Consider the following 15,819-nt stretch of genomic DNA (forward strand, 5'->3'; position numbering starts at 1 on the left):
CGCACAAGGCCTGGCGTGTGTAAGCGCACAGCAACAGCTTCCTGTAATGCGGGAGGCGTGGCTGGGGCCACATGGTTTCACTGCTAGGTAGCTCTGACTGAATGTGTCCCATCCCCGCCAGGGTGGCAGGGGACAGACCGTCCAGTGGTGCAAGCTGCAGGTGGCGCTGCACGTAGGTCCCTCTGGTGGTTCGCGTGCGGGGATGCGTTCGGATTGCTTGGCCGCCGAGCCAGTGCTCCTGCCTTGCTCTGCAGAGCCTCACATCTCCTGGGCTTCTGCTCACCTGCCCCACTTCCCTTAATGCCACGCCTGTCCCTGAAGCCGGGGCCCAGGGGTGCCTGAGCCAGTGTACCCCATGAGCAGCTCCCCCAGGCTGCAGCTGGGAAAATGCGGGTTTCGCTGCCAATTGTCCCTGAGTGGTAGAAAAGCAGTGTGTGCAGACTGCAGTCACCTCCAAAAGATGTGGGGGCTGAAGCCATCTGCCACTGGGCCAGGCCCGCAGGGCTAGACCGATCATGCCCAAGAAAGGAAAGCGACACCAGGGTGCTCCTGGAAGGAGCCTCCAGGGAATGCAGTGCAGGAGGCAGCACCCGAGCTCCCACGGCTGACAGAAGCAAGCCACACTGCGAGCCCAGCACCGCCCTTCCACGGGCACTACTCCTGCCGGCCATGGCAGGGCAGGGCAGGGCTCTCCAGGACGGTGTGGCCTGAGCCTGTGTCACAGGCTGCACAGGGGGCACCGCCTCGGCGTCTGGGCCCCAGGACGGGGTGCGGCCACTCACCTGAAGGTGAACAGGGTCCCCATGTCCAGCATGGACAGCAGCTCTGCCTTCGACTTGGGGAAAGAAAGCCGGTAGCGCAGTGTCTCGAATGCAGGGACGATCATCGCTTTCTTGGTGCTGGCGAGGTCCAGCTGGACGATGGACTTCCTAGAAAGAGAGGCAGGTGGACGTGGAGCCCCTGTGCCGCCCACCAGGGCTCTCCAGGGGTGGTGGCTGGGCCAGTGAGGCCAGCAGCCCCCAGACCAGGCGGGGAGCCCAGCAGGAAGTAGCAGACGCCGACCCTTCAGGTGCTGAGCAGTGGGGTGGGCGCCCCTCTGTGCAGATGAGGGCCCCACGGGCTTCCTGCTCTGCTCGCTGCACTGCTGGCCACATGGGGTCTGGACGGACTTCAGCAATGGTCACAGCCCCCAATTCTCGGCCGTGTGAAGGGCCCAGGACCTGCACCTGGCCAGGACAGCAGGACCTGCGGACACGGGGTGGCACGGAGTTCTCTGCCTGGTGCCTGCTTCGAGCTCCCCTCCCCTGCTCTGCTCCTCGGATACCAGGCTCTGTCTGCATCCCCCATCTCCACAGCCATGGCTGGGGAAGGGAGAAGGCTCAGGGCAGCCAGGCACCATGCCTTGCAGGGACACAGCCTGGCTCTGGATCCTGGCCACCCTTTCTGAGCCTCGTCACCTTGGCAAACCACGTTGGCTGCTCGCTGCCTGGTTTCCTCCTCCCTAGAGCCTGGCAGCACCCACATCTGTCTCCTGGAGCGAGTGGCTGCGAGCTAGGGGATCCAATGCCGCAGGGCACGCCTGGCCCGTGATGGGCACCATGCAGGGCTTTCGTTAACCCTGCTAGCTGAGACAGAGGGCAGCCTGGCTCCCCCAGAAGTCCTCTCGGTACTCCTGTAACCAGCAGCCCGCAGTTGGGCGAGGCCTGCTGTACTGCAGTCACCTCGCCTGACAGCATTTCCAGCTGGCGCCTGGAGAGGGCCAGGGCAGGGCCGCAGGGAGACAGCACCAGCAGGGCTGGACATCTGTGGGTGACGGGGCACTGGGCCCGTACAGACTCAGGACACTTCTCCGCGGTACTCTGGGTAACTGGGCCTCGCCAGCTTTCCCCGGGAAGGGGTGGTTGTTGAGTGTTGGATGGGGTTCACTGGGGAACCCTCTGATCTCATTTAGGGGTCATGCTGTATTGTTCCTTGAGTTAGCCGTGTGCGTGTGATGCACTCTACGTGTCATGGTTTCCGAGGATGTGCATAAGGGCTGACAGCGCACACGTGCTGAGCTGTGCTTAGCCACATGGGGCCTGGAGTGAGAGGCTCCTCCTGCCCAGCCCGGCTCCTCCTCATGCTACCCATCTGAACCACGATGCCACCTCTCGGTACGGAAGGTGTGTGCCCAGTCTGCTTCTGGGGGACACAGACGGACGGAGAGGTCTACAGAATATTCCAGACCAACAGAGCAATGCCCTGAGCCCAGGTTGGGGCACCTGCTCCTCAGTCCACAGTCCTGAGTGCCAACCATGCCCTGGGCAGCCCATGAGACACGGGGTGGCACAGGGCCCACCCAGGGTCCGCACACCTTGCTATAAATGTCCCCGTGTGCCAAACACTGCAGGGCCCAAGGCTTCCTCTGTAGCCGATTATTCCGAGAAATGAGGCTGTGCGAGCAGTGGGAGATGGCGGGGTGAACGATGAATGGGACAGCGGAACATCACACAGACGCGCACACGCACACGTGCACACGCACACTGCACACGGGGTCCCTGGCCGAGCTCCGCAGCTGCTCCAGCAGCAGCTTCTTGCGGCCTGCTCACAGGTGACCCATCTTCTGAGCTACGTGGAGGACCGGCTCCCGGCTCACGTGCCCGGCCTGTTAGGGAGACATCCAGTCTTGCCAAGCAAGCCGCTCTGCACCCAGAGATCTGCAGCCTCTGGACTTGGCCACACTGCTGGGCTCTGTAGGGAGCAGGGCTGCCAAGGTAACTTCTGCCTTCTGCAGTGCTTTCCTGAGTACCCTACTGACTCCCAGCCCTGCTCGGGGGTGCGGGCATCTGCAGGTCTGTCCCCAGGGCTATGCGTCCCGCATGCAGGGCTGTGCTAAGTGCAGAGGGTGTGTGTGTCGTGAGGCGTGAGCGGGCACTGGGCCTGGCTGTAGGGAGGTCTTAATGGTCCCTGCGATCACAGGCACCCAGACAGCACCAGAGGCCCTGCCGAGGCACGAGGGGTGCAGGGGAGGGCAATGTATCCCCCGGCGCTGCAGCAACAGGCCCAGCAGGGCAGGCTGGCTGCAGTCAGGAGCACACCGTCCCCTTTCCTGTCCTGCATGTGGAGGGGCATGGGTGAGTGACCGGCTCACAGGCCCACGTCTACACTCAACATGTGCCTGGCTGCAACACCGTCCTCCAGTGGGATCGCTGCATTCTGTCTCTGGCTGAGTGCATCGCCACGAGCTCTGTGGGAGAGCAGCTCAATGCTCAGGGAGGGTGTCTTAGGCATCTGCAGCTCTGGCACCAGGAGTGCTGGTTTCCTTGGAGCGCGTGCAGCCCGCAGGTGACCAGCACGCAATGGTGCGTATGTGTGCTCAACACCGGCGCTCACCATGCACCTCTTCCTTGCTCACTGCCGCTGTGACTGCCGGCCACAGTGCTCCAGGAAGGAGGCACCAGAGGCCCGTCCACAGGTCGCTGTCCTCATCCTGGTGATGGTGGCACAGAGCCAGCACCAGCCCAGAGCCTCTGGGAAGATCAGGTTGGTGAGGATGAGGCTGGGGACCGGCTGACCCATGCCTGTCTTGCCAGCTGTGCAGCGGCAGCCACCAGCGTGTCCAGCTCCTGGGTGGTGGCAGCAGGCGGTCTGGGATGAGAGGCTGGCACTGTGGCCTGCAAGCTCCAGCCTCCCATGCCACGGACCCTACCCCGAGGGAGCAGATCCAGGCTTGCAGCCAGGAAGGAGGCCGGCCCCATGTGGATGGGGATGGTGCGGACCCCTCCTACCTGCTGGTCACCTGTCTGCACTACCCCCGCGTGTCTCACACATCCCCGTCCACCTGGACTTTGCAGACTGGGCCTTGGCAGTGTCCCCTCAACATCAGACCCGCAGACCCCTCTGACCTCTCCTGCCTGTACCTTGCTTGGGAATCTCCCAGAACAGTGATGAGGTCCTGCTCTGACTGGGCGCCTGCTCTTTTCCAAGCCCAGGTGCTGGTCACACTCAGGGACCCACCTGTGTCCCTGCTGCCTGAGCAGGGTGGGCAAGGCACCACCTCAGCCCCCCGGGCTGCTGTCAGGACGCTGAGAGCCTGTGTGTCAGCCCCTGAGGCTGATGCAGAGCTGTGCATGGCACCTGGGACACAGGTGAGTGTGCATCCACACCTCCAGGTGCCCTCCAGTGGAGCTCACACAGAGCAGGTGCCTGGACCTGTGAGGGAGATGAGAAACGGACCCAGGGAGGGGTGGCAATGCGGGCAGTGAGCTGGCCCCTGAAGCAGGGTGTCTGGGCCCAGCAGCACTGGATGTCTTAGTCGATGGCGCGGACACGTGGAAGGAGAACTGTGGCAGAGTAGAGGTGAGAAGGAAACTAAGCAGGAGCTTTGGGGCACAACTGAACAAGCACAGTGAAAGCAGCTGCAGTCCGTGGTGCTCACTCAGCCGACTCTTCGTCCCTGCATCTGCACAGCTGGGGGGCCGTGGGGCGCTGGGGTCCAGAAAACAGCCGGCGAGGGCAGCGGAGTCTCCTGCAGCACCACGCAGATGGACTGAGGGAGGACTCTGCGGGTGACAGAGGCCGAAGTTGCCTGGCTCAGGGATGTGGACTTGTCCTCCATCCCCCGGGAACTGCAGTCACACTGCTGCTTCTGGTCCCCGGAACCCTCCCGGCCTCCACAGCGGGCATCTGCTGTTCGCCGGGGTCCTGGCTCTTCTTATCCACATCCACATGGCGACAAGGTGAGTGCACCCAGCACAGTGCTGCCACGGCCCACAGTGGGCTCCTCCTGGGGATCGGAGCCTGGGCAGCCTGGGCACAGCACCACGCTGCATGCTGCCGGGCAGGAAGAGAGCAGAGGTCACAGTGGAGGTGCACCCTACTGGGTGCCGACTGCTCTGTATCATCGCAGGCTGTGAAAGCACAGGGGCCGAGCCCTCACAGGCAGGAACCATCTGTGTATCTCACCGCCGAGTGGACGTCCAGAGGCCCCTGCAGACACCTGGCTAAGTGCTTCAGTGGGTGGAGGGCACCTGCTCACCTTTGAAGGACATCATAGCCCCTTCCTAAAGAGGCCAGGTGGGGAAGGCTGGGGAGATGAGCAGGCTCCCAAAGTCCCACACTCCGAAAGTGTCCCGGATGTGTCCAGATGCAGGTTTGTGTGATGCCGGCCAACCCTGGAGAACTGCACCAGATGCCTCTGAGGACAGGACGGGCCACTGCACGTCCACACGCACTTCTCCAGGAGATGCGGGATAAGGAGGGTGCGGGGTGTCAGTGAAACTCTGCTGCTAGGTCTGTGCTAGAGCTGATGTCATTATTTTCCAACTGAACTGTTTGTTTTTGCTGTAATGTTAGCTGGTTGCTAAGCAACTGTTCAAGGGCTATGATGCTGAAATTTTGGAAACCAAGGAGGACCTCAAGACGGTGAGAGAAGTGTATCTGGGTGAAATCAGAGGGTCTGGGAGTCCTGGGTTTGAAATGACCTGGCTGCTTCTGGGGTGAGCAGGCTGTGTAGAAAGAGACCATTCTCCTCTAACCACCACTGAACCTCTCCGGGCCTCAGTGTCTCCCGCAGAAAGGACTCACCCAGAGCGAGGTGCAGGGTGCAGGGTGCAGGGAGCGGTGCTGGGAGTGGGTGGGCTGGACTGTCAGTGTCCAGGTGGGGGTCTGCTGGCCTCGTGGGGCTTCACGGTCACTGTGGTGAGTGGCACCCTTAGCCCTGTCCCAGCCAGAGTGCAGGTGCTGTCGCGAGCTGCATGCACTTGGGCCCCATGCGTCGGGAATGAGCCTGACGCAGCACAGCCCTCTGGAGCCCCAGGCGGGGCCATGGGGCTGCCCACCGCGGGCAGGCCAGCCAGAGACCGGGCTTCTACCATGGGATGATCCCTGCTGGTGCCCGGGAAAGGCCACAACATGGGCCAGCGGGGGGCAGGGGGTGGCCTTGTCAGCTCAGGAGCATTAAAACCTCATTTTGTTATTTGTTAATATTAAAAAAAACTTCTGGGAAAATCCAGCTGTGTCTCCTGTGCAAGCTTTGCAGACCTGACAGCTGAGTTCTGCCTGAGCAGGGCGAGCTTGGAAGGGGCGCTGCGGTCCGGCTGCTGGGTGGCACCAGGTGGGGTCTGCAGAGACAGCTGGGGTCTGGGAGCCACTGAGTGACCAACGTCAAAGCACCGAGGCTGAGCTGAATTCACAGCCCGCCACCTGGCTTGGTCTGGAACAGCGCGAAGAGCTGCAGGGCTTCCAGAGCTGCAGTGCTGAGTCCCACATGGCCACACAGGGGCGCCCTCTCCCCACACAATGGGCTCCAGCTGCGTTAACTGGCCCCGGAATCAGGGGCACAGGGCTCTGCACCCCAGCTCCCACCTGCCCGGCTGCCTTCTCTTTGAGGCTGGGGACCCCTCCCTGCTCGTCGTGGTCAGGTCCCCACTAAGCAGCCTCAGGACGCCCCAGAAGCTGCTGAGAATGCAGCCACCTTCCCTGGCTCTGCAGGACAGGTCCAGTGGGTGTGTGCATGGTGTCGAGGGGCGGAGGTGGACACATGTCAGGAGGGCGGGTGGACAGCAGGTGCGCTCAGACTGCCCTGCAGGACAGAGGCCGGGTGGCAGGCAGGGAGGTGGCGGCCTGAGAACCTGCGGTCGGCGCCCTCTCTGGGCCGACTCCGACCCCGCGGGCCCACAGTGGATGCCACCTGTGTCCGCTTTGGGGGCTGGGTGTGTGGCCCACTGGTCTGAGATGCGCAAGCCATCTCCCTTGGCAGAGCCAACTTGTGCCAACGACCGCCAGCTGACACAGGGCGCCTCTGGAAGCGCTGCTGGGCCATTTACGCCTGTGACCTCCTTTCCTCCTGCTGGGAGGGGCCCAGGCTGGGCTCCAGGCTCTCACTGCTTACTTATCCTGCGCCAGCTGCCACTCCCTGTGGGCATCCCGCCCTCTGTCAGGGTCTGCTGCCTGCCCCTGTCCTGCAGGGGAGTGTTGGAAAGGATACTGGACGGAGCCTGCGGCCCTGCCTCCAGCTGCATCCGCACGTGGCCCTGTGGCTGGCCCTGCGGCAGACACTGCGTCCTGACCAAGCTCCTGACGGCTCCGCCCTGCATTTCCCCTCTGGAAGAGGAAGCCGCCAGCGTGACCTGGGGCAGGGGCTGTGGATCCCATGTGCCAAGCTCCAGGGTGGCTGCTGGCACTCAGCGAGCAGCTCACCAAATGCCAGGCCTCACAGTGACGTATGTCAGTGTTCGAGGCTAGATGCCATCTTTCTAGAACAGCTACATGAAGGCTGCCTGACCCCAAACTGGAAAGGGGCAGCAGATTTTCACCGATGCTACAGAAAGAACTTGAGACTGGGAGTCTAGAAGTGGTTTCCTGCCCAGACCACGTGTGTCTGCCACACAAGCCAGGCCCCTCCAGGGTGATGACAACGTCCATCCGCCTGTACAGCGTCCTGACCTGGGGTGCCGTCTCTGCCTCTGCCTGGGCGCACTGGGGACCCTGCATCCTTGGCCTTGGTGTGGGGCCCTGGGGTCCTTACCTGAGGTACTCATAGAGCCCGTACATGGGCAGGAAGTCGATGTCGGACAGGAACATGTAGGGGGTGCTGGTGTGCTTCATGGCCACGTTGCGCAGTAGGTTCACGGGGTAGAACTGGCCCTCCTTGTACACGATGTGGTAGCCCACGTTGTGGCGGCCCATGAGCACCTCGGAGCCCTGCGCATAGCGCAGGAACTGCTGGGCCTCGGCATCGGACAGGTACAGGGCCAGGCTGATGGGCCCCTCCCAGTGCTTGCAGATGGCCTCAAGCATCTGGAGCCTGGGAGACAGGGAGGGGCATGGGTAATCCCAGCACTCAGGAGGCTGAGGCAGGAGGATTGCTGTGAGTTCTGGCCAGTCTGGGCTACACAGTGAGTTCATTCCAGCCCGGCAGATACTTCTCTCAGCAACTCACATGCCTAACCCCCTCCTGTCCTCCAGGTATCTACGGAAACATTCCCATCTCTGAGAAGCTTGCCCTGCCTACCAGCCTTCCCGAAAGACCCCGCCTAGGCTGGCAGTGTTAACTGGCCCGGTTCTTCAGGGCATCCATGGCAGTTGGGTGCCGATGGCACCACCTGTGCCACCTGCCCCAGCTTTGGCTGTTGCCAGGGCTCCCCCACGAGTCTCGATGCCCGTCTACCCTGCGGCGCCCAGGAATAGCTTCCAAGACTCCGGGCCAGGACTGACAGCCACAGCTGTGGGAGGCTGCAGAGGGCCACCCCGTACCTGTCCATGGATAGCTGGGCCACCAGGGTGACGTCGGTGCCATCTGCGGCCGGCTCGTGCTCGTAGTGCAGGAAGTACAGGTGTGTGCGGTGCACGGTGAAGCGCTCGCGCCGGAACTCATAGCACAGGTCGTCCTCGTCCAGCTCCGATAGCTGCTTCTGGAGCTGCAGGCAGCGGTGTGGTTTGAGCACAGCTTGGCCGGGAGGCCCTGCACTGCCACCCACAGCTGTCACGGGGCCAGACAGCATCGCCCTCTTTATGTCCTAGTGGTTCTGGCCAACTTCCAAAGGGAGGTCGCCAGGGGCAGAAACCTCCCTCGGGTGGAGATGAGGCTCCTCCAGAGATCATGGAGCCTAGACAAACACATAACCCACCAGGAGCTCTGCGCTCTTCGGTGACTGGACAGAGAAGTTTCAGACAGTAGAGGGAAGATGCTCATAGGGACAAAAACCCCAGCAGCAAGGGCCTGTGTGTGGCCTGACACTGCTGCTCTCCCAGTGCTACAGGACTGGAAAGCAGCACCAAACAAGCCCATTAACTACCCGGCCGCTCCTCTCCTCCCGCAAGCAAATCACAATCAGGACCGCCCTCTGCCCCTCTCTGATCCAGCTCCCGGAGGTCTCACTGGCCTCATCTTCCAGAAGGCTCTGCCCCTGTGTACTTCTCCTGCAGACACACTTCCCTCACACCTGGGTTATAGCCCGAGGTCACCAAGGGCTGTGAACAGCGGAAAATTGGGGGCGGAAGTAGGAAAAGCCACCACAAGGCTGCTCAAGTCCCCATGGCGCCCCCTGGTGGTCGGTCCAAGCAGTCTAACCCCGGCCATCACACCAGGGCCTGAGGGAAGGGTTTACTTTTTCAGGTCAGTCTGACGGGTCACTGTGGCGCTTGCTCACCCTAAGACTCGGGGCGGAACTCATGCCGATCCTGGAGCAGCTGCCCGGTCTCCAGGGCAGGACCGAGCCAGGACTCCACCCTGCCATTACCCCTCCTCTGGCCTCTCTCCAGTGCCTTCTCCTCTCCTGCACAGCCCCACTCCAGCCCAGGACCTTCCCGGGGCCTTTCGCACTCAGGACCTGGCATCTGGAGACCTGCCCGCAACTCTGGCCCAGCCTTGGGCTCCCGGCACTCACTCCCGACAATGCACGGAGCTTGTGTCACCCTGAACTGTGATTATGTAAGGGCAACTTCCCCGGCAGGACCCACCAGCCTGTGCCGTGAGGAGCACGGGACAGCTCAAGGTGGCCGTGTCCACAGTCGGATCTGGGTGTGGGAGGACTGCAGCGTCCATCAAGCCTGTCCTCCCTCCTGCTCTCTGAGGCCTGGAGGCCCTCCTTGTGTGTCTGGACAGCAGCGAGGGTGAGCCCTGTCCCGCAGCCCGGCTCTGCCACCCTCTCCTGCCTGGACAGTTGGGGACGGGGTCAAGCCGAGTAAGAGCGGGGCCTCACGTCACCGGGTGCAGTGTTTGGAGTGAGCGTGATGTCGGCTGTCGGGCGGGTGGGGCAGGGCGGTGGCCCTTCTCACCCACCCTGGCCTGGCTCCTGCGGACCCGGAGTTTGCCTGGAGGAGACTCAGCTCAGCGCCCTCCTCCCTCTCCAAGCTGCAGGAGAGCCTTGGGGTCTTCCCGGTCAGAAGGTAAACCTCGTGGAACTGCCCACGCCATGCTGCTCCTCCCCTTCTGGCTTTGTGTTTGTCAGTGCCAGCCGGGTGCGTACAGACAAGCGGGCGAGCGCGTGTGCGTGGGTGTGAGTGGGCCAGGCGTGTGGGTCGGAGAATACTTGTGACCAGAGGACGAGGGGAGAGTGGTGTGGACACACACGTGCGTGTGCATGCACACATGGGCACACAGGCACTGCCTGTGAACCTGCTCTGGGCACTGTCCGAAGGGTGCTCAGAGAGCGAGTTCTAAGGGCAGGGGACGCACCCACCCGCCTCTGAACCCGGGAAGCAGAGATCCCCCTAGCATCCCTTGAGCCCATGCTGGGCACCCTCAGCCACAGTGGACAAGAAAGGTCAGACTCCAGGAAAAGCACCAGCTCCCTCGCTCTCGCGCTGGCACTCCCAGATAAGCTCCCTGATGGCCACTACGCGTCCCCAGCTCGGTACTGGATGTGGGCTCACCAGTGTGGTCTGCAGCTTCCCTCACCTGGTCGGATGGCACCTGCTGTGCTCAGGTGCAGTCTCTAAGGAAGGAAACAGGTCATGGGGCCTTTAACACAGGGGCCTCTCACACGCCCCCCTCTTCCCCAGGACGAGCCTGCACCCTGCCTCAGCTGGCTGCCCAGGAAGCAGTTTAGCAAATGCACTCAAATCTCAGGAGAAATCTCTTTGGTTTCGGTGACCTACTTGTCAGGAGCCTGTGCTGGGGCACAGGGTGCGGGGGCAGTGACCTCGGTCCCTGCAGCATGGGTTCCCTGGAGACGCTCCACCCTGTGGGAAGGGGCTGCTCTGGGCTGCTGTGCCCGAGCAGCCACAGCCAAACAGCACAGCTACTGACCCACGTCAGAATTTTCCTAAGGGGAGGTGGTGATCATAGTCACATTGCTGGGGTGTGTGGAGCTTTACAGTTTACAAAGCCTCCTACATGAGCTCACTCATGGGGGAAAATTGGAGGGAATCAGTTAACTACAGAAAAGCCAAAAAGGGCAATAAAATTTATCTTCGAATTCATCACTCTATCTTTGCTAACAATGTAATGTTCCCTTGAATGTGTTTTCTTGAGGTTTTGCTTATGTTGTGCTCTGCTGAGGCGGCGCTGAGGTTCATTGTTATAGCCCGCATCTTTCATGGAACACTGCGTCTGTGCCTCCTTGTTTGACCCTTGCATCGTCCTGGGGAAGAGGGGGCAGTGGCTGCAGGGTCCTCTGAGCTGTGAGAAAGGACAGCTGGACACCTGAGGGTTCGCGTTGCAGGGTGGGTCCCCGGCTGTGGCCCAGGGGACTCCGTCCACAGCCACGCAGTGTGGAGGACACTACAGTGAAACTGGACATGGAGAATGGTCATTCTGGGGCTCATTTCCCGGTGACCTCGAGCAACTCCTGTCCTAACCCAAGGACAGCCAGGTTGTGCTTCAGAAACGGACTCTCTGGACCCGCAGGTGCTCCGTGGGCTGGGCTGGCTTACACAGTCCTGCCCTGCCTTCAGATGAAGGCGTCTGTCTTTGGAGGTTCAGCCTCTGCTCCAAGTCACACAGAGACTCATCCGAGGCTAAGAAGTCCCTGTGTCCTTGTGGCGCCCAGGAAACTGCTGCCTCGCCAGGCACCCTGAGCTCCTCCTTGCTCTCTGGCCAGATGAGTCTGTCGCTACAGAGGATGTTCAGGGTGACAGCAATGTCCACCCCACCAGCAATGTCCTCTCTTCCTGGGCCCCCAGCGGGGGTGCACCGCGGCCCACCACACAGGGGCGGCTCAAGGCACTCATGGGCACCACTGCCCACTCTGTTCCAGGCCGACAGCCTGAGCAGGAGGAGCTGGCCGGGCAGGCTGAGGAGGCCAGGGAGCCATGTGGCCCTGCAGGAGCCACTGCTACATCCTGCACAAGAGCCCCGCAGTGGCCTGTGCCACTTCCCCGGCTCCTGAGCAGCTCAGCGGGGCAGGGCCTTGGGAGGGGTCTCCAGGCCCGCTGCTCGGCCCCTCCTGTGCCTCCGTCCTGGGGTCCGAAGCTGGCACTCAAAGCTGTGAGTGCCCTAAGCGCTCTGCGTCTGGGCCTGCGTGTCCCTCCTCCCCTCCTCCCCCCTCACGTGCTCCTCCCACACCTGTGTGTCACCCTCAGGGCCGCAGGCTTCACCAAGGCTGAGAACGGGGCCCAGACCTGCTCCTGGAGCCTGGCCAGGCTCTTCCCTGGTGGCCATGAAGCACTTAGGTGCTGCCGAGCCAGACAGGTGGAGGAGGCCCTGGCTCCGCGTTTCCCCACACCGAGACTCCAAGGCCGGGAACCGGAGCGGTTTTGGACTAGGGAAATCCACCGTGACCCTTCCATCCTTGGGGCACTCGTCCAGTGCAGGCTCCGGGAAGGTTGGCCTGGCCCTGCTATACTTGCAGGAGACCAGAAGCAAAGGCACGGGCTCCTCCGCCCCAGGTGTCAGGACAAATTTACGTACGCACGATCACTGATCATTGGGCTCCTATTTCACACCAAGCACCGTGTGAGGGTTGGGACTGAGCCCCAGGCTCTGCCCTTCAGCGGGTCCACTGGCCAGGAGGCCAGTGCGTGACTGGACACAGTGTGGTCTGGGGCGCATGCTGTGTGCACTCCGTTCTGATTCTAGCCTCTCTTCTGTGTTTGGTCCTCCTGTGTCTAGTGGGTGGGATGGCTGGAGTTCCTGAAGCAGTTTCAGAGTGGAGAGAGGGCCGCTTGTCCCTGGGGCAGGCGGGCGTGGGGGTGAGCGGGGCCCACTCGGCACGCTCGAGTCTGTGGAATTCACACTCCTGTGCCGTCCTCCCCTCTGCTGGCTCAGTGGCCAAGCTGGGACCCTGAGGTCTGTGTGGGGAGTTCACCCACACAGGGGCGCTGTCCTCCCTGCCCGCTGCCCACTGCAGGAGTGAATTGCTGGTGACACGCGGCCCACACGTAAGCAGGGACTTGTCCCCTGGGCCATCTGCTGTTTGTCTCGTTCTCAGAGTCTCTGTACACTGGCCTGACTGTGACTCTGGATGGAACTTCGAGGAAGCTGCTGTCCATTGCTCTGTGGGCTCTGCACCGGGGTGTGGTCCGAGGGTCCAGTAGCAGTGGACACCATCTTCATTTCAGACCTCAGAGTGACCGGAAGACGAGCTTCTCCTGGGAGCCCCGCTGGCCACCTTAGTGTTTTCTGCTGCTGGGTTAGTCTGCCGGCCGTGTCACAGGGAAGAGAACCCAGGACCCTCTGCCAGTCCTAGATCAGCTCAGGGTACTCTCCCCGGTCCCCAGTACAGGCACCCTTCAGACACCCGCAGATGCTTCCGGAAAACAAACTTGTGCAGTTCATTTACTCAGCAAGGTTTACTGAGCATGAACCAGGTGCCAGGCAGACTTCCTGGGCATAAAGAGGCCCCAGGTCAGGATGAGTGGTCGCTGATCAGCACCGTGAGGGGAATGAGGGGGCCTCTGGATGGGGCAGACCGGATACTTCCAGCAGCAGTGGTTCCGCCGGGGATGGGCTCAGGGCAAGTCCTCTGCCCCTGCTCTTCGGGGACTCAGCCTACACTGTCCCCTCCTAGTGGGAGAACGCTAACTGCCTAAGTGTAAGGGAAACCACCAAGCCAAGCAACGAGGGGCATCACCAAGTAACTTGCAGGCGTGCAGATGTTGCTTCTAAACACGAAGCCATGTCCATGCAGTAAGTCCAGCTCTAGCTCTGTGGCGCCAGACAGGGAGCCTGGGTCCAGGCGTGGGTCCTTCGTGGAGCTGGGGTGACACTGAGCGAGGGACGTGGCTCCCGGGGCTGGTTTCTGGGCACCCGACTGGTGACGGCTTTCTCCCTCTGCAAGTCTCTTTCCCCGCAGCTCTGCAGTGCCCGGAGGCTGGGAGGAAAAGGACAAAGGTCCCGGAACAAACAGACCCAGGAACTGTCACAGGCTCCAGTGTCCTCGCCAAGGGATGGTGCTGGGGCCCTGGAGAGCCATGTTTGGAGAACTGGGCCTGGCTGGGGGACGACGCACTGCACACCAGGGATGTCTGTGAGGCCACGTGGCGGCGGTGGCCGTGACGCCCAGCAGACTGGTGCTTTCACTCCGCAGATGCCAAGCTCCCTGGGGTCCGGCCTCGGGCCTCTCCCCATCTCCCTCCGTCTCCCAGGTTTTGGACATTTAATGCATCTAACAATCGTCTGCTAACATGCAGAAGACAATTCTTTCACCACTGGCCTTCCTGCATGGAAAGCCTTCAGATTTTGCTCTCTCTTCAGCAGCCGCAGCAGGAAGGACTAGGAGGCGAACCCAGAAACAGCTGCTCCTGGACAGCAAAGTCCAAGTGACACTGGCAGGAAGGTCTGCAGAGGAGCCGCTTCCTGGAGGATGACAGCGGACGGCATCCTCCCTCCAGGGCCACCGGCGCCCTGCAGCCTCAGGCAGCCTCTGCAGCTTCCTCCGGCCACTGTGACTCAGCGGAGACCAGCGGTCTCCTGGACTCCCGGGTGGAGCAAGGAGCAAGAAGCAAGGAGACTGCACCACCACTGCACACAGGATGCCCAGGGAGAGCAGCCTGTCTCAGCCTAACAAACAGCACAGGCACATCCTGCTTGGGCACCAGGCTGGGCTGCTGAGGTCAGGACTGGATTGCGGGGCGCCTCATGGGGGTCTCTCCTATCACCGAGGCAGGCAGCTTGGCCCTTGCCACCCGCAGAGGGAGGGCCCTGGCAGCCGCTCCGCCTGGCAGTGCCGCAATCCATCGTGAGACGTTTGTGCCGGAGCAGGGCAGGGCCCCGGCCTGGCACCAGGCAGCAGGGAAATGTGTCCAAGGAGCAGGGGCAGCGTCCAGGCCCGAGTCCTGCTGCCTGCGCGGCTTCACTGAAGCCCTGAGAGGGTGCCTGCCCCAGTCTGCGGGACTCCTGGGCGCTGTGTGGGTGGGATGTGGGCACAGACGGCCTCTGTCCCCACCCCGGCGTGTGTACCACCAGGCACTCCCTACCCGCCTGGCTCTGTCCACGTGGCCTGTGCCGCCCCTGACCCCAGTGCCCAGCCCTGACTTGGCCAGCGATGCCAGGGTGGGCACTGGGAAGAGAAGGCCCCGGGTGATAGCACAGGCCTGGAGCTAGTGGGACGTGGAGGCTGGGTGACCCAGGTGGGCGCTGGGACAGTGTCATCCTGTGGTAAGGCCAGGGAGGTGCAGGTACCCTCTGTTATTCCCCGAAAAGGGATTCTCAGAACAGCCTAAATACTACGAAAACCCTGCCAACCACAGAAAAACCGTCACAACTCTAAGCCTTTAACTTGGTTTACAATGACTTCAACCCTGCTCCCAGATCCTGGCCTCTTGGCTCCTGCCTGTGCCACTTTCTTCCCAGGAGTTTTTGCGCACACTGGCACTTGTTTGCCATAGCCTGTCTCGCCTCAGGGCCTTTGTACATGCTATTTCCTCTACCCACCACACCCTTCTCTGCCTCTACTACAGCGGGCTTTCTCCTTCAGCTTTCTCCATTCATCTTCCAGCCTAAACATCATCCTTCACAGAAACCCCCCAGGCCCCAGCTGACGGGGCTGCCCCACTCCCTAGTGCACTGCTGCAGAGCACCCGCCACTAGCTGGCCATCCGCCGGATGGTTTGTTCCCTCATCAAGCCTGGCTCCTCCACAAGACACACGTCCATCGAGGGCAGGGACTGCGGTCTTTGCACCTACAGACCCTCGGGGCTCAGAAGGCAGAGTGCTTTCCAAGGCGCGTAGGCCAAGTTGGGGCTCAGAGCCCAGCACAGACGCACACCAACCCCAGCTTCTCCCCCCACCTGCTGTGTGGTCCCGGTGACTCGCTCAGCCTCTCTGTGCCTCGATTTCCTCAACCGGAAGAGGAAGAGGCCTCCGTGAGCATCAGACGAGCCCCAGCACCCAGGAAACTACTGCAGCAGAGCTCCAGGAAGCGGAGTGGATGCTGCTGCTCTGTGAGCAGCGCC

General features: G+C 62.0%; 1 protein-coding gene across 1 annotated transcript in view; it reads right to left on the reverse strand.

The window, feature by feature from the left end:
- The window catches only part of Large1 (LARGE xylosyl- and glucuronyltransferase 1), a 68,745-nt gene that overhangs the window by 5,391 nt on the left and 47,535 nt on the right, over positions 1–15,819 (reverse strand). Inside the window, exons 6-9 of the mRNA XM_019206296.2 lie at positions 11,055–11,217; positions 8,236–8,498; positions 7,508–7,786; positions 783–929 (exon numbers count right to left, since the gene is read on the reverse strand). Coding sequence (XP_019061841.2) covers positions 783–929; positions 7,508–7,786; positions 8,236–8,498; positions 11,055–11,217 — 852 coding nt within the window. The remainder of the gene's footprint in view (positions 1–782; positions 930–7,507; positions 7,787–8,235; positions 8,499–11,054; positions 11,218–15,819) is intronic.

This window comes from Fukomys damarensis, unplaced genomic scaffold (assembly GCF_012274545.1).
Source record: "Fukomys damarensis isolate Sample0158 unplaced genomic scaffold, DMR_v1.0_HiC HiC_scaffold_15, whole genome shotgun sequence".
Classification (NCBI taxonomy): domain Eukaryota; kingdom Metazoa; phylum Chordata; class Mammalia; order Rodentia; family Bathyergidae; genus Fukomys; species Fukomys damarensis.